This window comes from Geotrypetes seraphini, chromosome 5 (genome assembly GCF_902459505.1).
Source record: "Geotrypetes seraphini chromosome 5, aGeoSer1.1, whole genome shotgun sequence".
NCBI lineage: Eukaryota > Metazoa > Chordata > Amphibia > Gymnophiona > Dermophiidae > Geotrypetes > Geotrypetes seraphini.
Genome location: NC_047088.1, coordinates 176717730 through 176741804, shown reverse-complemented (window position 1 = coordinate 176741804; position 24075 = coordinate 176717730). Strand labels below are relative to the sequence as shown.

At 40.4% G+C, this 24075-nt stretch overlaps 1 protein-coding gene across 1 annotated transcript in view; it reads right to left on the bottom strand.

Annotated features, from left to right (window-relative positions):
- Positions 1 to 24075, bottom strand: part of DNAH7 (dynein axonemal heavy chain 7) — a 707015-nt gene that overhangs the window by 141809 nt on the left and 541131 nt on the right. Inside the window, exons 47-50 of the mRNA XM_033944671.1 lie at positions 21533 to 21868; positions 12301 to 12427; positions 6346 to 6540; positions 626 to 715 (exon numbers count right to left, since the gene is read on the bottom strand). Of these exons, the coding sequence (XP_033800562.1) occupies positions 626 to 715; positions 6346 to 6540; positions 12301 to 12427; positions 21533 to 21868 (748 nt within the window). The remainder of the gene's footprint in view (positions 1 to 625; positions 716 to 6345; positions 6541 to 12300; positions 12428 to 21532; positions 21869 to 24075) is intronic.

The window sequence follows — 24075 nt, the reverse complement described above, 5'->3', positions numbered from 1 at the left end:
GTATCTATTTCTTTTTTTTTATTATTCTGCTATCTACTTTTTGGATCTCTTCTATTGCGGGCTAGAGTGATTAAGTAAAAAAATTTTATTTTTATGTATTGATTTATCCTTATATTGCTATCTGTACAAGTTTTATACTTGAATGTATTATGAAAATGATAAAAAGAAAATAAAAAAAAGAAAGAGGCCCATGATTTTTGAGTGGTTGTATTTGTGCTTTTTCTCTTGCTGCTAAAACTGTACAACAGTTCATAGTTAAATTTCTATTAACTTCCATTATTTTCAAGAACAGTTAAGCTCTTGAACTCATTGCCAGAGGATGTGATAACAGTGGTTAGCATAACTGGGTTAAAAAAAGGTTTGGACAAGTTCCTGCTATTGAAACAGACATTGGGAAGTCACTGCTTGACCTGGGATCGGTAGAATCGAAAGTTACTACTGCTTGGTTTTTTGCCAGATGCTTGTGACCTAGATTGACCACTGTTGGAAATAGGATACTGGGCTAGATGGACCACTGGTATGACTTAGTATAGCTATTCTTATGCTCTTATGTAAGAAATAAATGGGTTGAAGACAATACTTGGAGCTCCTGCATGCTGAGTATCCTGAGCATAACCCCACTTACTTTGTCAGGTCTCAGGCAGCGAATGATGAGCAGCTTCTGGAACTGTCCAAAATTGTCCCACTCTAATGGGAAAGGCTCATGATGTGGATCCTAGAAGTAGCAATACAGAGCGTTAGTTTTATGTCACACTCTTCAATAATTTCAGCATAATGAAATGCTGAGAATGACCTGCTGTGCTTCAATGTAACAAAGTTTAGATGAGAATATTTACTTGGCAAATTGAAAAGAGGTTGAAGAAATGAAATGTAGAACTCAAGGGAAATAGTTTTACTCCATAGCTGATACAATTTATAGATGTTGCAAAAACAGCTGGATATTAGATATGTGGTTATCAATCTGTATTATGGCTAAAATGTGCTTTATTTGCCCCTCAATGCACATTAAAGGCTCTTACACAAGTGTTGGTGCCATAACAATTTTCTTTAGGTTATCACAGGCACATAGTAATGAAATGTAAAGTATGCAAATGCATGCAAAACACTTCATTACTATGTAAAATCCACAACACAGTTTGTGATAAACACCACAAGCCATGTTATAGCTAGAATAATAACCTGAGCTAAGAGGGATTCTTTGCCTTAAACAGCAACCTGATCCCTAACAGTAGTACCATGAGAATTATGCTAGAAGTCACTGGTGCCATTTTGAGCCCAACACCAGCAACAACAGGAGCAGCTATGGATCATTCCTGCCCAGGGACCTGACTCCAGAGACATATGTTGATGGCTCAGATGGATGGGGGTGGGGTGGGGGGTTCTGTTGAGGGGTGGGATGTTCAACAGGGGGTAGATGTTCTTGATTGGGGGGAGGTCTGTCTGGAAATGTCTTGATCAAGTGTGTGTGTATTGGGGGGGAGGGGCTGATTTGGAGGAAGCATAAGCATAATCGGCCTGACAGCACAGAAAGCAACTTTAAGAAATGGCCCAATGCTCCCAGGGCAATAGACTACTACTACCACTGCTACTACTTATAGCACTACACGGCTACAATGATGTACACCAAATCTGGAATAGACAGTCCCTGCTCGAAAGAGCTTATAATTGAATTATGACAGACAAACTAGACAAAAAAATAACACTACTTATGCCAGTTGGTGATTCCTATGGTAAATCATGGAGTAATAAAAGCCTGACTTAATATGCCTTGACAACTTCTTTCTTAAATATACATACAACATGAAAGAACAAGTGGAAGCATGCATTAGCATTTGCTATTAAAAATAAATTAGGTTCTTACTTTGCTAATATCTTTTCTAGTAAATAGGTGTTAGAGAATGATACAGGGAAAAAAAATTATCACCGTTCCTGCCCCATCCCCGCCCTGTCCCCGCGAGCTCAGTCCCTGTCCTGTCCCTCGAGCTCAGTCTCCATCCTACAAACTGTCAGATCCCATTCGCATAAGCCTCAAATAGTTATGATTTTATACTGAACTTATTTTATTAAAGTATAAAAAGAGACAATATTCTGTATAATTGTCATTTTATAAACACAACTAATTTCAGAGCAAGGATCAACAAAACCCTGTCTCCCCTCCCTTTCACAAATATCCCCTTCACTATTGTGAAAACTGAACAAATCAAATTAGTACAGAATGCTACATAGAAAAATCAAGCTAACAGAATACTTCAGTCACACATGGCAGGAATAGTGTTAGGGGAGAGCAACTCAGGCAACTGCCCCCTGGGTCAGAGAGAGAGCCCTAAGCCAGCTGGATGCTAATGAAGCACAGCCTGTACTTTGCGGTCCCCAGTTATGTTTATCCACAGCCATCGCACTCTTGAGGTCCTGGGGTGGAGATCTGTCCATCTGACTCGCAGCCTGAAGGTGGCCACCTTGGATTTCAATCATATCTGCCTAATCCCTACCCTAATTTTGCTCCTGGTTGGAATGGACTCCTTGGGGTGAGGATGCAAATTCCATCCTCACCAAGATAGAACAATGGGCCACTCAATTCAAATTAAAGCTGAACCCTGAAAAAACCAAAATCTTCCTGGCCAGTCCCAGCAACAAGCTAACAAACACCTCCTTGAAACTAAACGGATTAGACTACCCAATCAACCCCACTATTAAAATCCTTGGAGTCATCTTGGACCACTGCCTTACTTTCGAAGTCCACACCAATGCTCAGATTAAAAAATGTTTTGGTACCCTCTGGAAACTCCGCACCATCAAACACTACTTTGACTTCCTCTCCTTCCGATTACTGGTCCAGTCACTAATCCTGAGTATCCTAGACTACTGCAATATCATCTACCTAGGTTCATTTAAAAAAACCATCAAACGCTTAAGACTCGTTCAGAATGCAGCCGTTCGACTCATCTACAATCTCAAAAAATCAGACCACATAAGTCCCTTCTACAAAAAGCTGCACTGGCTGCCAATGGAGGCAAGGATTATCTTCAAATTTGCTTGCCTCTGCTTCAAAACCCCAAAAGGCTCGTCTCCAATCTACCTGTCAGATCACTTTGTCCATCCTGGCCCCACCTGCACATGTAACGCCTACTTGTTTGCCTTCCCGTCCCTAAAGTGCTGCATCTACAAGAGATTCCTTGTCAGATCCCTGGCGTTCCAGGCAGGCAAATGGAACAAATGTCTGTCCACTCTCATCTCTAATTCTCCCTCCTACCAAACTTTCAGGAAATCAATCAAAACTTATCTCTTTGACAAATATCTCTGACTCCCGCCCCCCTTGTTAATCTACCTTTAACTATGCCTTGTACCTCCCATCTACCTGCACCTCCTACCTATCTGCACCCGACTTCCAAAGCTACGCTGATTGACTTGTTTATAACCTCGCTATCTCCTTCTTGCCTGCTCCCGACCTGCTAAGCTATATTGATTGATTGACTGATTTGTAACTTCGCTGTAGATGTACAGTCTCTTGTCATGTAAACCGCTCTGAACTATTCTGTACTGCGGTATACAAAAATAAAGTTATTATTATTATTATTATTAATACCAGCTCTAGCAGGATACATTTCAAATCAGAAATATTCTAATCACAAAATATAAAATTAATTTAATTTTTTTTCTTTTTGTTGTCTGGTAATTTTATTCTTCAAATCACATTGGTCTCAGGCTTTAGTTTTAGGTTCCTTCTGGCTTCATCGTGGCATGGCTGGCTCCTGAAGGTAAAAGAAGCACAAGAGGAACTGGGGAGAAGATGCCGAGTCTGACACGGGCACAATTTTTTTTTACCACAGGAGTAAGACTTTTCACCACTCCCATGGGGCGGTAAAAGGTCCCCATTCCTGTGGTAAACCAGTTGCATATATCTCCAGTCCTGCAGATTTACTGCGGTAACCCACGGTTTACCTCAGTAAATGGTCCCCGTGTCATTCTCTAATAGGTGTGTCATTCTGGATGAACGGGTTATATCCCAATGCTCGCAAGCCTTGCAGAAGGAATCCACTCTGGATTTTTTTAATCCTTCCTACTTCACAGAGGACTCTGCTATCCCCTACAGTTAATTCAAAAGCAGGCAAACATCCTTTCTAGAACAGATGTGAAGTAGGGGTACAAGGAAACTCTCTGTTCTGCTCTGAAATTATAACAAACATGTTAACACCATTGAACAATCAAAACAGCGAAACAATCATGCCAAACAGAAACATTAAATGAGCTCAAATAATACTCCAAAGTGTCCTAGCAATGGACTACTCTTACTACCCTTAAGGTCTGACTGGCATCCAACTTGATAGAGGATAAGAACATTCTGAATGAGACAGTATTCAGGCGCAGTCGGATGAGAAATATTTTTAAGTAGTCAGAAATATATTCCGCTGGGGATGTTAAATCTGATTTAAAAAGTTGAGTTGATAATATTCCTAAAGTGAAAGCAATCTCAATAAATTACTGTCTGACATTTTCTTAGTAGTTCTGTCTTTCATAATCTACATTTAAGATGCATACAGGCTAAAATCTACTGCTGGGCAGGACTCACAGGGATTTAAGCTGTCCCTTTGTCAAATTAATTTTACAAAACATTAAGGGCTAAATGGACTAAAGTCAGTGATCGTCACTAAATCTGTTTTCACAGCTATAGCGACAATTGCTTTTACTGACCTGATGCACAAAATGGCCCACCGTGTGTTTTCCCCCTCGATTGCCCATTTTCCGATCTGGCCATGCGAATTAGCTAAAACTCTATGCAAAGTAGCCAAGCAATTTATGCACTAACATCACTTGGCTATTCAAAAAAAAAAGAAAAAGGGGTTTTTTTGTGATAAAAAAAAATTGACAGGTCTGTTTGGGGTTTTTGTTTTTCATTTTTTTCAAGGGCACAGATATTTTGGCTTGTGTTATACAGGCAAAATATCTGTCCCATTAAAAAAAAAAAAAAAAAAAGTCCCCCACCACCGATGATGGCTCTACCCGATGAATGTGGCACTGGAAATACCCCACCAGAGAGAAAATTGGTAGGAGGGATGTCCACTCCCTCCTGCCACTGGTTGCTCCCCGAACCCTCCCCATCGTGCCTTTGTTAAATGTTGGGAACTGGAGAGAAGCATGGTCCTTTCAGCTCCTAGTCCCGCCCGTCAAAAATGATGGGCCTTCTCTCCAGTGCACCATATGATGCAAGAGGAGGAGCCTAAGGCCCTGATTGGCTCAGACATCAGACCTTAGGTCCCTCCCTGTGCATCACATGGGATACAGAGGGAGGATCCTGATTGGCTCAGATGCCTAAGGGTTTGGGGGAGCATCTGGTGGCAGGAGGGATCGGGCATCTAATCTAATCTAATCTAATCTAATTTTCATTTTATATACCAGATTATTCCAGCAAGGACTCGAGCCGGTTAACAAAGTTTAAAAGAATATAATAGAAAACAATAATGAAGGTAATAGAAAAATTTTCAATAAATTAGATCAGTCCTCAACTAAGAATCTCTGAAAGAGATAAGTTTTCAAATTTTTCCTAAAAAGTGATAGAGAAATGACGTTTTAATAATCGAGGGAAGATCGTTCCAAACTTTTACCAAGGAATAGGCTAAGGAATGTGAGAATTTACCTAGGGTTTTAATCCCTTTAACAGAAGGGAAAAGCAATTTAAATTTATGAGTATTCCTGGTAGTGTGAAACTGAAGAGAGTTAAATGATAGAGGTAATAAAGGCAAAAATAATTCCATGTAAAATTTAAAAAATTACATTGGCACATTTAAATTGAATTTGCCAGTAATTATAGGAAGCCAGTGAAGTAACCTCCTGCCTTTTTTATTCAGGAGGAAGGGGATGGTTTGGGAAGGGTCTAGGGGTCTAGAACCTGGTGGGGGCATGGTGCAGGGTATTCAGCCAGGCAGAAGGGAGTAGGCAACCCTCCTACCATTTTTGCTGCCATGGAGGGGGGGGGTTCGCAGTGTCAGTTCATGAGGGGTCATTGAGGAGGGTCATCAGTTTGGGGGCTTTTTTCTCTTTTTTTAATGGGGCAGATTTGTGTCAAAAGAAAAACATCTGTGCCATTAAATAAAAAAAGAAGCCCTAACAGCAGTGACCTCCATGCAAATCATTTGCATGCAAACTTGGTAGAGCATCGATTACTTATCCAGAATCGGTCAGAGAATCAGCCAACAGCAATCCAGTCAGTATCTTTAGTGCATCCAGTCCTAAATAGAGCAAAATTGACAAGAGTCTCTTGATAATAAACTAGCAGCAAATTACTATATTGCTATAACCAATACGGCATATAAAAGTAAACAAGTACAATGTCTTTTGCTCCATACATACCATACTGTCATATACTGTTTTCCATCCATCCTTAAGTCTCATAAATTCCTTACGAATGCCTTTAAAATGTGACAAGTCATCCAATCGGCATATTTCATCCCAGGATTTCTGGGGAAGCCAGGTGCAGGGATTGGAATAGGGATTATCTAGGCCAATCCCCCCAGTTAGCAGGAATTTCCACTCAGTCTCATCAATCTAAAATGAAAAACAGCATTACAAAAACAATAGGCATAGGGAATGAATGAAAATTTGCATGGCAGCTCTATGGATTATTCTTCTTCTTTTAATTTCAAAAAATGTTTTTTGTAATACTATAGTACAGTGATTCCCAACCCTGTCCTGGAGGACCACCAGGCCAATCAGGTTTTCAGGCTAGCCCTAATGAATATGCATGAGAGAGATTTGCATAAAATGGAAGTAACAGGCATGCAAATCTGCTCCATGCATATTCATTAGGGATATCCTGAAAATCCGATTGGCCTGGTGGTCCCCCAGGACAGGGTTGGGAACCACTGCTATAGTATATCATAGTATCAATTGTAGCTGGCGTTGGGAAAAGGTGACTAAAATAGTGAATCCTTGTGACCCTGGGCAAGTTATTTAATCCCCCTAATTGTCCCAGGTATATTAGATAGATTATGAGCCCACTGGGACAGAAAGGGAAAATGCTTGAATACCTGAATAAATTAATGTAAATCATTCTGAGCTCCCCTGGGAGAATGGTATAGAAAATTGAATGAGTGAATAAGAATGGCTGCAAGGAGTCTGCAAAAGTTACATGTTTGAACTTCTGTAACTTTTTTATTCTTTCACATATAAGGATTCATTAAAACCTAACTTTTTTGTTTTTGGTGACTTTAATCATCTTTTCCTAGAGAAGGTCACAATTTATAGCAGTGTTTGAATCAATCTTCTATAGTTTCTAAAAATTACATAGTTAAGCCTTTGCCACAAAATCTGATGAAGTACTCCAATTTACCATACTTTTGAGAGAAGGTTTTTAGCCAGTGACATAATTGATCCTGAGTCATTAATATGAGGCTTTTTGATTACTACAGCAATTATTATTACAATATTTGACTGAATTGGGATTTCTTATGACCACTCCATATTAGCACAAGTGTTGTTTTATTTGGGGGATCCTCTTTTTAATTCCACAATTTTTTTTAATTCTATCACTGTTTTTGTCTCCACCACTTCCTTAGAAGGGTATTCAAGTATCCACCACTCACTCCATAACAAAGTATTTTCTGATGTTACTCCTAAATATACCCACCCTCAAAACTCAGTTTATGTCATCTTTTTTTTGTAAATCTTTATTGACATTTCAAACTTTTATAATGTATACAATTGAAGAATCAGAAAAACTGTATGAAAATACATTGTTATCATCTTAATTATTACATTAAACAATTTTTTATCCCCTTCTTATCCTAGGTATAAACAATAACATTATATCTTATGCTATCAATATAATTTAAAAAAAAATAATTTTACTCTTCCAAATAAATATTCCACCCTCCCTGGATGTGTAAAGGAATCTAATGAAAAAAAGGAGAATCATAATTATAACATAATAAAATTAGTTAATGGACCCCATACCTCATTAAAGGACTTGCTAGTAACTAAACGTTCTGCCATCATCTTTTCATATTTATACGTTGTACACACAGTTGCCCACCAAAAGTTGAAATTAATCCTATCATGATTTTTCCAATTATATGTAATCATATATGTATTATATGTCATCTTGTTCTACAGCTTCCCTGTCTCTGAAAAAGATTTGAATGTCTATATCATATCTCCCTGTTCATCCTTTCTTCCAGGGTACATGCATTCAAATTTTTTAAAAATGTATGTTTTTTGACACAAATCCTATATCATGTTTGTCACTTTCCTCAGAACCACTTCAGGTCTTTTTATGTCCTAAGTGAGATAACAGCACCCTAAAGTTGTGGGTTCAAGCCCAGTGCTGCTCCTTGTGATCCTGGGCAAGTCACTCAACCTTCTTTGCCCCAGGTACTATAGTTAGATTATGAGCCTACCAGAACAGATAGGGAAAATACTTAGAATACCTGCTTACTATTCAATGTAGTGTAAACCGCTTTGATATCTGCAGAGGAAAGGCAGCATATCAAATAAAGATAACCATCCAAAACTGAACACAATGCTCAAAGTGGGGCCTCATCAATGATCTGTACAGGGGCATTAACACCTTCTTTCTTCAGCTGGTTATGCCTCTCTATGCAACCTAGCATCTTTCCAACTTTAGCCACTGCTTTGTCATATTGTTTTGTCACCTTGAGATCCTCAGACATTATCACCGCAAGGTCTTCCTCCTGGTCCATGCATATCAGCTTCTTGCCCCTATCACATACAGCTTCTTTGGATTTCTACACCCCAAGTGCATCATTCTGCATTTCTTCACATTAAATTCTAACTGCCAAACATTAGACTATTCTTCTAATTTTTACTATACCATATGTTTTCTTTTATACTACAAGTTTTGACAAGGATTCAATGCGGTTTACAATAAGATTTCTAACCAGTGATCATGATTGAGAAGGTAGTATGTTTTTCCATTTCGACCTACAGGTTTGAAGTGAAGAAATAAGTTTTCTTAAAGTTAGAATATGTGTCCGGTTGCTGCAGGTACTGTGTGAGGCCAATCCAAATTTTGGGCTCTTGGAATGCAAAGGGGAATTCATGAAATATTTTTCGGAGTGCATGTAATGGTAAGGGGAAGGCCAACTTAAAACATTGTGTCAATCTCAAGTTAAGAGTTTGTAACAATGATATCTGATATTCATCCTTTGGAATTCTCCCCATAGATGGTTTTCTGGACCATGCATGTAAATCACGTCTCATATTGAATTCAATCGATTGAATTGTTCAACACCTAAATATGATTCCATAACTCCCCTTCTGAGAAGATTACATTGGCTCCTGATTGAAGCTAGGTTACATTTTAAAGTTTGTGTTTTTGTCTATACGATTTTATATGGAGAATTACCTATGTATATGACAGATCATCTTCAACTGTTGTCAGGTATATCCTGACAAATACAAGAGAGAAACTACTGCTGGGTTTCCATTGATAAAAACTGTAAAATCTCACAAGTTGTTAGGCAATTCATTATCCTTTCAGGAAGCACCAATCTGGTATACTCTTCCTGTATCTGTTAGGTGAACCACAGATTATCTTTGTTTTAAAGAATTGCTAAAAACATTTTTGTTTAGAACATAGAATTAGGCTTATAACAACCTTAGGGCACCTGAAACATAGAAACATAATGGCACTCAAAAAGGCCATCCAGTCTGCCCTTCCGTAGTGTCCACTATCTTCTCCTCTCCCAAAGAGAACCCAAGTGCCTGTCCCACGTTTTCTTGAATTCAGGCACAGTCTTTGTCTTCAGCGAAAACTAAAGACTCTGTGGAGATGGCGATGTTCAAGATGCAGGCTTCATTTAAAAGTACAATTAAATAATCCACATAAAATATATCTAGGATCCAAACCATAGCTCCCAACGATTTGGGTCCTAGATATATTTTATGAGGATTATCTAATTGTACTTTTAAATAAAGCCTGCATCTTGAACATTACCATCTCCACAAAGTCTTTTGTTTTCGCTGGATTTGCATTTTCTGTGGAATTAAGGGTCAGTTTTTTGCTTGTGTCACAGTCTGTCTCCACCACCTCTACTAGAAAACTATTCCACATGTCTACCACCCTTTCTGTAAAAACTTATTTCCTTAGATTACTCCTGATGTCATTTAAGTCGGTGTTTTTTAATTATCATTGTTTTGATTTTATATTCATTTTTATTTTGATGTAATGCCTAGTTACTGTCTAGTTGATTTTAATGTTAGCTACTTTGAAACTGAATGGTAACTTTATAATGTAACTAGTGTTTAAGCCCGTTACAATAACGGGTGCTAGAGTAGATGTCTGTATGTCTGTTTTTGTTTTTTATTTGTCTCTCTCTCTCTCCCTGGACGCTGTCTGTCTGTCATTCTTTGTGTCTGTGTCTCTCCCTGGTCCCCTGTCTGTGCGTCTTTCTTTCTGTATCCCTGGCCCCCCTGCTTGCCAAAGCAGCCTCCTTTCCCTCTCCCCCTGTTTTGCAATGCCTGCCTGCTTCTTGGCCCCCTTCTGTTCCCCCCCCATAATTGCTGTCTGCCCCCAGAACAAACATCCCCCCAAAGCAGCCCCCTTTCCCTCCCCCCCTGGCCCCCAGTTGTGCCATGCCTGCCTGCTCTGTGGCCTCCTTATATCCCCCCCATGATTGCTTTCTGCCCCCAGAACAACCATCCCCCCAAAGCAGCACCCTTTTTCTCTCCCCCTGTTGTGCAATGCCTGCCTGCTCCGTGGCCCCCTTCTGTTCTCCCCCATAATTGCTGTCTGCCCACAGCACAACTCTCCTCCCAAAGCAGTCCCCTATCCCCCTGTTGTGCAATGCCTGCCTGCTCCATGACCCCCTTCTATTCCTCCACCCCATGATTGCTTTCTGCCCCCAGAACAACCATCCCCCCAAATCAGCCCCCTTTGCCTCTCCCCCTGTTGTGCAATGCCTGCCTGCTTCGTGGCCCCCCTTCTGTTCCTCCTCCCTCCCTGATTGCTGTCTGCCCCCAGCACACCCCTCCCCCCAAAGCATCCCCCTTTCGCTCGCCCTCTGGCCCCCTGTTGTGCCATGCCTGCCTGCTCCGTGGACCTCTTCTGTTCCTCCATGATTGCTTTTGGCCCCCAGCACAACCATCCCCCCAAAGCAGCCCCCTTTGCCTCTCCCCCTGCCTGCCTGCTTCGTGCACTCAGCACAACCCTCCCACCAAAACAGCTCCCTTTTCAGCCTGCTCCATAGCCCTTATTTTTTGGCTTCCCCTCCCGTTCTTACCTCCCTCCATCCATCCATGGTTCCTGCCACGGCTGCCGCTCCTGTTCCTGTTCAAAGCAGCCTGCTTAGGTTCATGGGTGGCTGTATTGAACCTCGCAGGCCGCTCTCCATATGGTAGCATGTTCCTTCTGACGCTATCATGTCAGAGGGAACGTGCTTCATGTAGAGAGCGGCCTGCGAGGTTCGCTACAGCCGGCCGCGAACCTCATCAGGCCGCTTCAAACAGGAGCGGCAGCGGTTGGTGCGGGAGGGAGGAGCCGTTGACTTGTTCCCTACTGCTGCGGCGCGAAAATTGCTGGGCTCCTCGGTGGGGGCGCTGAGTGGCCGCAATCCCTCTCCTCCCAGACCCTCCCCCCTCTGGAGGAACAGAGATCGGCGGTGTCTTCTATCCACTGCTGAGTTACCGAAGAGCAGGGAGTCCAGCAATGGCGGCCAGTGCTGTGAGTGTAGGTAGGAGCTGGGGACTCGCGCATGCGCACTCCTGCTTGGCCACGGACCTACAGAACATGGAACAGGGATTACAGATCACAAAAGTTGGAGTGCAATACGCGGCTAGCGTTTTATTATATAGGATGTAAAATGTATATCTCTCATAACTTTACCTGAAACCAACTTCTATCTTGAGAGCAACACTCTTCACTAAGGGCCCCTTTTACAAATCCACACTAGCGATGCTGTCGCAGTAAATGCACCGAAGTCCATAGGAATTGAATGATCTTTGGTGTATTTATCATGGCAGCCTTACTACCAAGTCTTTGTGAAAGGGTCCCTAAATAGATTGTTCATTATAATTTAGTCACAATAAATGCTTTTTGAATTCAGACAAGGTTCAGCTATTCTTTAACAGGTATCTTGAATTACTGTAGTAACTGAGCAAAGCTATATTTTCTTGTTCTTTCTATTGTTCCTACAGAGGGTAATGTATGTGGAAATGCAACAGATATACATTATATGCAATGTACATTTCTAATAATAATGTTCATATTTTAGGAATGCTGTTTGGAGATGATTAGTCATCTAGCATAAAGGAAATTATTATGTATTGTATAAGATTTGACATACTGACCATTTTTTCATGCTTCAGAAGGTTCACATTCAAGCAGAAGGAAAATAGCAGCTTATCCTTTTCAAAGAGTGAACGACATATATTAACATAGAGTGAGTAGGTAAAGTGGTCCTTCAAAATCTGCAGTCTTTAAATAAGAGATAATTGAACTTTTAAGAAATGGAATGTTATTTGAAACCTTGTGCATTTAAGAAAGATTATGTCACATATTCAACTTTAATCTATTAAATTTTCTAGTACAGTGGTTCTTAAACCTGTCCTGGGAGATCTCAGCCGGTCGGGTTTTCAAGATATCCTTAATGAATATGCATGAAGCATATTTGCATATAATAGAGGTGGCAGACATGCAAATCTGAATCATGCATATTTATTATGTCCACACAATACCCGCTATTAATACAACCTATTCATTTAATTATGAAACATTTATTCTTTTGTTGTATACTTATATAACAATAAATTAATTCACAATACCATACATATTATCATTCACCCTACCCTTCCTTTCAATCATCCCAAAGTTCATCCATCCATTGTATAAATCCAGATTTTTAAATTTTAAATGTAGGATGAATGATAATATGTATGGTTTTATGAATTAATTTATTGTTATATAAGTATTCAACAAAAGAATTATAGGTAGATTTATGGGTATACTAATTAGCGCAATATAAACAAGTCACATGTATCTTAGTTGCTAGGGAAACCATAAACTTCTTATCCCAGGGTTCTATACTCTTTGCCAACTTATACAAAAATAGAGACCAGGGCTTTATGAAAGAGTTTTATTATAGATATAAAAATATAATTTATAAGCCAGCAGTAAAGTAAAATTCATCACCAGAGGTAACTTCTCAGGTCTTAATTGTTATAGAAGGTGTGCAGAGAAAACTATGCTAAGATCCAAGCTCCCTTACACCTCAGCACAGACTAGTAATTAATTAGATACCTTCTCCATCAGATGACCTCTTAGAACCAATCCAGAAACAGAACTTGGATGAATAGCCTTTCTGTGTAAAGTCTCATACAGGCCTTGGGAAGAGGTGCCTTCTTAGATAAGAACAGCATAGAAGTTGATGACTTCCCATGTTCACATGGGCTGAGCATGTAGGCATAGTCAGATGTCCTTGACTGGAGAAACACATAGTTCTGGTGAACATACCCAGAATGCAATTGGCAGGCAGCAAAGATAATTTCTTCTTTTTCTCTTCTTGCATGGTTCATGCTGGAAAGATTTCTTGCAGACAATAGTTCATGCTGGAAAGATAGTTCAGGCTTTATGATGTCAGTGAGAGGGCTAACCTTCAGGTGTGTGAGGAAGGAACCACCCCTACACTCCCCCCCTTGAAGGAGAAATAACTTCAATGGAGTCTATTTCACCTTCAACCTAACTAATAGGAAAGGATCATCAAGACCCAAGGTGATACTATGAATGCATAAACAGCATAACATAAGCAATACCATAAAAATCAGCAATAAATCAAATATATCAATCATCAATGTAAAAGAATCATAAAGGCTAGGGCTACAATATAAGAAAACCCAAGCCAAGTAAATAACAAAATCACTGATAAATGGCAATACATGATAATCAAAAATTATGACAACAGTGAGAGAGGGCTAACCCTCAGATGTGTGAGGAAGGAACCACCCCTACAGAAATAATGTTTGATAATTAAATTAATAGTTTTAATAATAACGGCTATTGTGTGGACATATATAGTGCATATTGTAACCGGGTCTGTGGCCTGAACGAGCCTCCACAGCACCTCACAGTGGTTACACACACAACAATACCTGCGTGTGACCTGGCCTGGAGTCACCCTGCAGGCATGGACTGACACCAAGAGTAAAACCAAAAATAAATCACAATTCCTCAGGAAAAGAAGTAAATCAAAACTCAGGATTTATTTTCTTTTAGGTAGTAAAGTCAGGATTATTAGTAGCACTACCAGCAACAGGTGAGTAGAAGGTCTTCAGTTCAAATTCAAACAGCAGAATAATGAACAGTCCAAACATAAACTACAAAAAAAATACTTTTTTTTTTTTTCTTCACCCCACTGGGTTTTGTGCTTCCCTTAGCATTCAATTTAGCCTGCTCCTAAGCAGGGCATTTAGTTCATTACAAACAACAAAACACAACAGGGTTTAAGGCACTGGATACCCTATTGTTAGTGCTTCAAAAGGAAGCCTGAAAAGGAGAGTGCCTCAGGTTTGCTTTATTTTTCAGCATATAATAGCTTCAAATTTCCCTCCCAGATTATAGCAAACCTCTCCCTCAGTTCAGGCACCCTCAGCTTCTTAACAAGAAAAAACAAAAATGCAGAACAGTAAAGAAAACTAACAAGTCCTTAAAGGTTCAGCTTTGTTCCAAACAGTCTCTCCAATAAAGAAAGCTGAAAAAAAAATGCACTCACAGTTTCTTCACTGCTCCTTTCAGTTAACAGGTACAGCTGGTGGACAAACCAACTTCCATGGCTTCCTCAGCCAAGCTCATTTCCTCTGGCAAGAGGTCAGTCTCCATTGGGAGTTCCAGCTCAGGCACGGTTTCTTCAAGAATATCTCCAGCTTCTTGTACCTCCATGGGTGAGACTGGTTCGCTTCTGCCTGGCCCAAGGAGACTCGCAGGGAGCAAAGGTCCCAACCTTCTCCCTAACCTGCTTCCTGCTTTGAACTGAGCTACAGGTTTTATACTGTTTGGGCCACACCCTAACCTGGCTGATTCAGCAGTCCTCAAAGCAGCTCTAGAGCTCCTCCTTTGGTGACCTGAATATTGCTGGTCTAGGAAACTTTCAGGAGATTCCAACTCTCTCTGGTGGTCAGGCTGAAGATCAGCCAGATTCTTCCTAGGACAACCTTTAGACACTCCTTTCCGGGTTTTACCGGGAGTCTTAATAGGCACCCTATCTGGAACCAAGGCAGGCACGAAGTCTGTCTGGTTACAATATATAAATGCTATTTAATTGCTATAATAAGCTCCGTGCTTGTTGATTGTGCATATTTATTAGGGATATCTTGAAAACCCAACTGGCAGGGGATCCCCAAGGATAGGTTTAAGAATCACTGTTCTAGGACATAATTAAAACAACAGTCAATTGTCCTTACTAGCTCCTGTTGCAGTAGCAAAATAAAAGAGAATAGACAAAATAATTATAATTCAGTTTCTCTTTTATTTTAATAAGCTAAAACCTGTTTAGAAAAATAGCTCAAAGCATAATTAATCCAGATGGGTAACAAACATCTCCCTTTCTCACTGCAATTATAAAATAAGTATAGCAATTCCAATGGGTCATAAGGAAAAGCTTGCAAATATATTTGGGCTTGATTTTATAACAGGATACCTATGTGTCTTATCTTAAGCCTATTTTATAAAGGCATATGACTTTATAAATGATTTTGCAGCCCCAATAACACACCAGTGTGGGAACACTTATTTAGATTTGCTCCATAGTAAATGTAAGCATTGTATGTACTCTCCCTATGCATTTGAATGTTATAAAATATGCACATATGTCCAACTATAACCCTGATCTGCCCATACTATACCTCTCCAAATACCTAAACAAGGCATACATATACGCATAGCTGCCACTGTGAAATTTTCTATATGTAAAATAATTTTGACCTTCAGAGAAACCTTCAAAATACATTCCCATAATGCATATTCTAATTTTTTTGTTAAACTACAACATAAATGTGATATGCATTTTAATTATAATAATTTTTTCTGTGCATGTACTTCATGTGCATATAAGACCAGGCCATTTTATAAAAACTTTACATTGTAACCATACTGTAGCCCAGGACCAGGGCTCTACAGCACTCCTAGTGGTTACACCTTGAAATTGCACGGACGTGTGACCCGGACTGGAGTCACCCTGCAGGATTGCACTGCTACCAATTTGGCAACAACATCAAAACACACCAATGGAGTTTAAAAATCAAAAATATTTCACTTTTACTTATTCTACATCGAAGACAGTGGCTCATAAATAAAGATGAAAATGGCAAAAAGTAAAAACTCCAGTAATGCAAAATACAACAGAGAGTCCAAATGAAACAGCACCAAAAAAAACAAACAAACAAAAAAAACAGTCCAAACTTTCTCTGAGTACTAATTTAGTCCCAGTTGCACCTGATGTTTCAGCTCTCCTCAGAGCTAGCACCACCTGCTCTCAAGCAGGTAGTTCAACAAACAAATAAAGTTCAGGGCACTTGTTCTCCAAACCACAGTGCTCAAAGTTAAAGCCTCCGGCAGCCTAAAATATCACTGCCGGGTAAAGGAGAGTGTCACAGGTTTTGCAAGACAAAAGCACAACTAATGGCTTTCAAAATTCCCTCCCTGGGTGTTAGCAAAACCTCTCCCCAAAATGACACTCTTAGCTTTCTCAAAAAACAAAACAAAAAAAAACAACAAAGCAAGCAAACAGTTCCAAAAACCCACAACTCACTGTTTGCAGCTTGTAATCAGATCCACCTGCATGGGCTCAGCAAAGTCAGTATCATTCTCTGTAAAACTTTCCTGACATTCCATGGGCAGTTCCTCCTCTGAAACAGGCAGCTCCTCAGCTTGTCCTGCTTCTAATAGCTCCATGGGTATGGGTCTATTGCTCCTGCTTGGCCCAGGGAGTACCTCAGGGAGACAAGGCCTAAACCTTCTCCCTAACCGGCCTACTTGTCTGTTCTCCACTGCTGGTTTAAATACTTTAGGCACACACCCTACCCTGGCTGAGTCGGCAGTGTGCAATGAGGCTCTTGGGCTCCCCCGGTGGTGACCTGGATATAACTCATCTGCCTCACTGTCAGCAAGTTCAGGCTCCCTCTGGTGGTCAATGGAGATATAATCAGTATCAGGAACCACATGTACATTCCTGATTCCTCTCCGGGATTTCTTTTGGGATCTAACTGGGACCTTGGCAGGGATAATGCCTGGCTGGTCACAACATGAACAAAAAACTTTATAAAATTATCTCCTACCTGGCACCTGGCTGGTACATGAACACTGGTTCATTTCTGTGTTCCTTAATGCAAGGCCCACAAGATCTCTTTGGAAGTTCCCACTGTAATTCTGTTGCTGTTCTTCTTTTTTTTGTAGTTGGGTATGGGACGTACATTGAAGAACACTAATATGTCTTCACAGTTCACTTTCACTAGTTGGGCACACCACAGGCCACTCCTCTTCTCTACTTTTTCACCTCCTTCCTTCCCACTCTCCATTGATCCAGCATTTTCCTCCCTCCCTCTCTCTCATATTCTCCGCAGGTTCAGCATTTTTCTGTCTGTGTGCCTCCCTCTCTTCCTTCCTCCAATTCGCTCTCTGTGGGTTTAATTTTCTCAGTATATGGCCCTAAACTTTGGAACTCACTGCCACTGCCATTAAGATTGCAAACATCACTGGAACAGTTAAAAAATGAGCTAAAGACATTCCTTTTTAGAGATGCATATTCATAACTTAATCTCCATCCCATTAATTTCTCTATGTTCTTTTTGGTTAGGACTTTGGAGAATCACACAGTTATTCTTGTATTTTTCCCTCTCCCACTTTCCTATCAGGAATTGTACTTCTACCCCCTACCCTCATGCTCAAGTCTAGTTATAGTACGACACCGTATTTCCTGTTTCTAGACTGTAAGCCACTAAGGTTTCTATAGTACAAAATAAATAAACTTGAAACTTGTACTCCTCTCACTCTTAAACTAGCAAACTTGCTTGCCTTCAATGGCAATTAATGCTTGATGCAGGCAACAGTGCCGAAACACAGCCCATGTCGAGTTTTCAAGCACTCAGTTGTCTGAGACTGATGTGTATTTCATCTTAATAAAGACACTTTTGTATATTAAATTCCCTTTTCTCATTTGCTTGGTCATCTTATTGTGGTTGTTTTGCCTTTGTGACTTGGCTTTTGGTTCTTCTCCTTTCCCGCAGAGGAGGGATGGGGACATTCCTAGAGGCGCTCCTGTCTTGAATGCACCAAAGAGGCAGTCCAAGAAAAAGTCAGACCATTAAACCCATGTGAGTGCTCAATGTCTGCTACCAAGCCCAGGAAATAATATATCCTTCTCCTAACCAGAATCAGCCAGCTTTGACAGGCATGTTCTCAGACACTTGCAAACCAAAATCCAAAATGTTCACTTTCTAATGATAAAACCACCCTCATTCCCAGCACAGACACAATATGTAGTGAGAGCTCAATAACGTAATCCCTGCATTCACTATAAAAAATTAAAAACCCCACTCCCCCCCCTGCAGTAGAGGTTTCAACTGTGGCCCAGAGCACCAAATGCCCCAACACTCATAGAATTACTATGAGTGTTGAAGCAGCATCACAGTATTTAGTGCTCCGAGTTGTGGTAGAAACCTGTTCCGTGACTTAATACTTTTTAAAAATTAAAACCTCCTTCTTTAGCTGAACTATTGCAAACCACCCAATCTATGAACACGTCTAATAACCCATTAGAGAATATTCCACCTACAATATAAAAAAAATCTTTTCATCATTTGGTCCATACTTATTAGAAATGATCACCCAAAGTCTTTCAACTAATGTTGTTCCAAAATCTTGGAAATCAGCCCTAGTTTTCCCCAAATTAAAAAATCAAAACCTGGACAAATCTCAAAGTTCCAATTACCGACCCATTGCCAACCTACCATTCACTGCCAAACTAACCGAAAAAATTGTTTTTCGCCAGATCTCCGAATTCTTCGAACAAACAAACCCTCTTCACCCAAATCAAAACGGATTTTGTTCAAATTATTCAACGGAATTCTCTCTGCTCGGCCTCACCATCACCATTTACTACTATCATGACTATAGAAAATCAGTTCTCTTGATATCTCTTGATCTATCGGCTGCTTTTGACATGATCGACCACGACTTACCCTGCAATCGTCTTGAAAACAGTGGAATAACCAACTCAGCTCTTCTCTGGCTCTCCTCATACTTCACTGAACGGACTTTCCAAGTCCACTCCAAAGGAACTTCTTCCTCCCCAATTTTCCAAACTTATGGTGTCCCCCTACTATTCAATATCTTCCTAGCTCCTCTCCTGACTCTTGCTGAATCCATTGGATTCACCCCTTTTGCCTACGTCGACGGTATTCAACTTCTCCACCCTATCAACCCAGCTAACATTAACCTTAAACTAGACAAAATTAGCTTAAGGCTTCGAACCAATAGACTCTCATTGAACATCACAAAATCTCGAGGGATTCTATTTCCACTTAAAAACAATGACTCCTTAACTGGACAAATAACTATCGACTCTGCTCCCCTTCAAATTGAGTCCAAACTCAAACTTCTAGGAATCATCTTTGATAAACACCTCACCTACCATGACCAAATTAGCTCTCTGACCAAAAACAATTTCTACAAACTTCATCTAATTCGCCCCATAACTTCAGTCCTAGAACCTACTTCTATCCAAACTCTAATTCATTCATTGATCATCTCACACATAGATTACTGTAACTCACTATACCATATAATAACTCAAAAGGAAACCAGCGACTGCAATTAATTCAAAATACCACAATCAAATTTATCTATAAAGCCTAAAAATAAGTCCACATTACCCCACTACTTCGAGAGTCACACTACACTGGCTACCAGTCTCTCACAGAACAACTTATAAGATCCTCCTTCTAGTCTTCAAAATTAGGACCTCCCACCTGCCTGCCTTTCTAGACAAATATCTAATCCCACATACCCCTGCTAGGGCCCTTAGATCCACTAATCAGAACTTACTGACAGTCCACTCAATCAAGGACTTATACTATACTAGAAACACTATATTTTCCACTGTCGCGTCTTCGCTCTGGAATTCAATGCCACCACACCTCCGCTCTGAAAATTCTCTAAACAAGTTTAAAACACATCTTAAAACATTTCTATTCAAAGACGCCTATCTAAATTCCAATTGAGAAGCCGAAAAAAAGGAAAATAAAAACTAATATATAGAGAAACGCTTTCCAGAAGCGACATTCCCCTTCCGCTCTTGTTTTATCCCTCCCCTTTTTCCTTCCTTTTATTTTTTATTTACACAATGTAATTAAAAATCTTCCTCTCTTCCTTTTCCCTCTCGTCACCTACCCATCTCAATTATGTCCTCGTCTTGGCCTCAATCCCCCCATTTTTTTTTTCAATTTATTATTTTTTTTAAGCAATTTTAAATATTTTAAATATCTTTTTTAATTTCTATTATTGTAAACCGGAGCAAAAAACAAGAAAAAACTGCAGATCAAAATGTACAAGATGCAAACGCAAGCCGACAGTGCAATGCCAAGGTCGGCTTGTGTTTCATTCACACAGGCTTTTTGTTTTATACCATTCTCATTGTGGTTTATCTTAAACCTTAACAACCATGGACCCCTGAAGAAGGTGTGTTCTCCGAAACACGGACCGTGTTGGGTCCCTTGGTTTGTAGTAAGGTGATATCAGTAACTACATTAATATTTGGTACAAATAAACATAGCCTGCATCTTGTACATTTTGATCTGCAGTTTTTTCTTGTTTTTTGCTCTTCCTACTGTACTGCAGACTTTGCTGGATCTGTTTGTTGTATATTATTGTAAACTGACCAGATACTTGTGATGGTCGGTATATCAAGCTATAAATAAACTTGAAACTTGATAAAGGGGTGCTGACCAATTTAGTAATGTAATGTAATGTAATTTATTTCTTATATACCGCTACATCCGTTAGGTTCTAAGCGGTTTGAAGAAAATATACATTAAGATTATAAATGGAAGTAAGAAGGTACTTAAAAAATTCCCTTACTGTCCCGAAGGCTCACAATCTAACTAAAGTACCTGGAAATTAATAAAGAAGAGAAAATAAAGATGGTTGAAAAAAGAAAAATTAGTATGCGCTAACAATAAGTGCATGCTACATGCTAAGACACCCAAAGGGAATATAAAGGGCATCTTAGCAGTTAGCATGTGCTAAATTGGTTAGTGCCCCTTGATGAATTCCTTCCTAAGTGGCCTATTTATTAAAGTGCGGTAAACAGCTACTTCATGAATCAGTGTTAAATGATATTCTGTGCTACATATATTCTTTGTAATATTCTGAATGTGATACTAGGGAGTCTAAAATTACGACAACTTTTATGAATGTCACAAAAACCCCAAAGTCCTAATCATAATTGCATTTAGAAATACAGTACTGTATTTAAAACAGTAATGATCAAACAATGTAGGTATGCTTATAAAAATTATAATGTAAATTATTTACCTCATCAGTAAATTTTCAGATTTATCTGAATTGTCTATAGACATGATAAAAAGATTAATGAACCAAATAAGAGAATACTGATACATCGGCTCAATGTTGGCTAGATCAGCAATTGAAAAGAACAGTATTGATGAATGGATAGCAATAGGACGATATCCCAATCGTGTTTGATCAATCTTTTTCTCTGTGGTTTCAGCTACAGCTTGCTTCTCTGAAATTTCATTAGCCAAAATTTTAGAGGAAGACAATATCTTAATAGCAGTTTCATCCTCCAAAATGTTTCCTTCTGAAGATGACAGCACCTCTAAAATCTTGTCTTCAATTTCTTTCAGCTGCCTAAACAAAACAAAAAGTTAATAAATTTACATAAAAACAGAGAGATGTCAGTAGATAAAGACCATGTGGCCTAGCCCAGTGTTTCTCAACCTTTTCAAGCCAAATACCTCCTAAGCCAAACAAATACCAACTGAGTATCCCCGGCCAAACCCGCCCCTGACTCCATCCCATACTAATAATACTAATTGTAATGCAATTTCTTCCGTCCATTTTTCATATACACAATATAATCTTATTAATATATAATGGTAACCACAAATTTAAAAAAGCACAAAGCACACTGTACGCAGAGAAAATGTTAATTATCATTTATATTCGGTTTTTTTTCAAAGATGTCAAGGCAGATGACTTTAAAATATTCAATGTCACCTCAGTAATAACTATAGACAGCAGATATAAATTCTCTTCCTTCCTTCAAGTGTCCAAGGGATCTCCCTGCCACGATCAGTTTAGCGGCCCAGGCAACCCACCCTCCCCCCCCCATGAAATTACCAGTAGGAGGGAAGCCCAGTTCCTCCCGCCAGACATCCCCCACCCCCCAAATCTTAGGCCACCGGACCCCCCAGCCCACCCAAACCCCTCAAAAAAACCAAGCCCCTCCAAAGCCCACCCAGCCGGACGACAAAAAGTACCTTAGTATGTTGGCAAACCAGATGGTTACTTCCTTCGTCCATCCAGCAGGCCCACCTTCACCAGAATGGGAGGGCCTAAGGGATCTGGCCAATTGAAATCTTAGGCCACTCCCAGCGCCTCCCAATATGCACTGGGAGATAGGCCTAAGATTCTGGTTGGCCCAGGCATAGTGGCCTTAGGCACCTAGGCTAATCAGGGACTTAAGCCCCTCCCCGCTGTATCCCACAATGCACTGGGAAGGGGCAGGCCCACCATTCTGGCTTGCCGGCCAGACAGCGGAAACATCCGTCCAGCTGGCCAACGTATTAAGGTACTTTTTGGGGTATGGGTGAGCTTTGAGGGGGATCAGGGTGGGATAGGGGTATGTGATGGCCTAACTTTCGGGGGATGGGTGGCGGGGAGTCCAGAAGGAAAGATTGAGCATCCTTCTTGCCGGTGAACTTTCAGGAGGGTGAGGGTGGGGTCTTGCAGGAGGGACTGTGAATCACTCCTGCTGGCGATGCTTGTGGGGGTTTGCAGGGAGTTCCAGCAAGAGGGATTGGGTATCCCTCCTGCTGGTGATGCTTGTGGGTGGGGGACAGTTCCCTGATTCTCTAACCAGCGCTTATGACAGACGCCAGTTAGAGAATCATGATTTTAGGCGACGGACTTGTCCCTCCAATTCCTAAAAGGTCTTGTTTTGGGTGTTTGGGACCTGGGTGAATTTTTGGTTGGGAATATGGGTTAAAAATAGATGTAGTTACAGTCTGGGCGATTAAAGGCCTGAACATACAGGTAGGCCATTTTTGAAAAAACCCACATTTTAGATTTTTTTTCGAGAATGGACATTTCTATGCTGCCGACTTTGGGCACCTAGCGCCTTTGGCCAAAAAGGGACTTAGACTTCTTTTTTTTATGCCCCTCTACACATCCACATAATTCCAGTGATATATCTCTTACTTGACCATTTTACATTTGATTTCAAACAATCTTATTGAGAACAATAAAAGATTTCAGTGGTTCAGGAATAAAAAAGACATAAGCAAACCACCCAAATGTATCAGGCATTTACATGGATAAAGCAACTGAAATGAAGCCCCCAAATCCAAAACTTCCTGTTAAGACTTTAAAAAACCCTCCGGCTCTGGCTCCCTCGGGCCCTCCAGCTCCAGCTTCCTGTTAAGACTTAAAAAAGCCCTCTTGGTCACTTTAGTAACATCTGGAAAAATCCACATTGTCGGATCAATATTTCTTTCTTTCTCTCCTAGCATCATCTCTACCTGCCCTCCAATATTTCTCCCTCTCTCTTCTCCATGCATATCTCCCTCCCCTCTACCATATGCAGAATTTCTCCCTCTTACCCCTTTCTGTCTCTGTTGCATCTCTCCCTTCCTCTCCTCCAACCCATGTCCAACATTTCTTCCTCTCTCCCCCCTCCTGTGTATCAGCTTTCCATCCCTCCCTCCCATCCCCCTGTGCAACAGCTTTCCATCCCTCCCTCCCATCCCTCTAGGCACCTGGGCCAATCAGGCCTTAGACTTAGTGGGGGATGGGCGGACCCACTATGCCTAAGGCCTGATTGGTCCAGGCTTCTA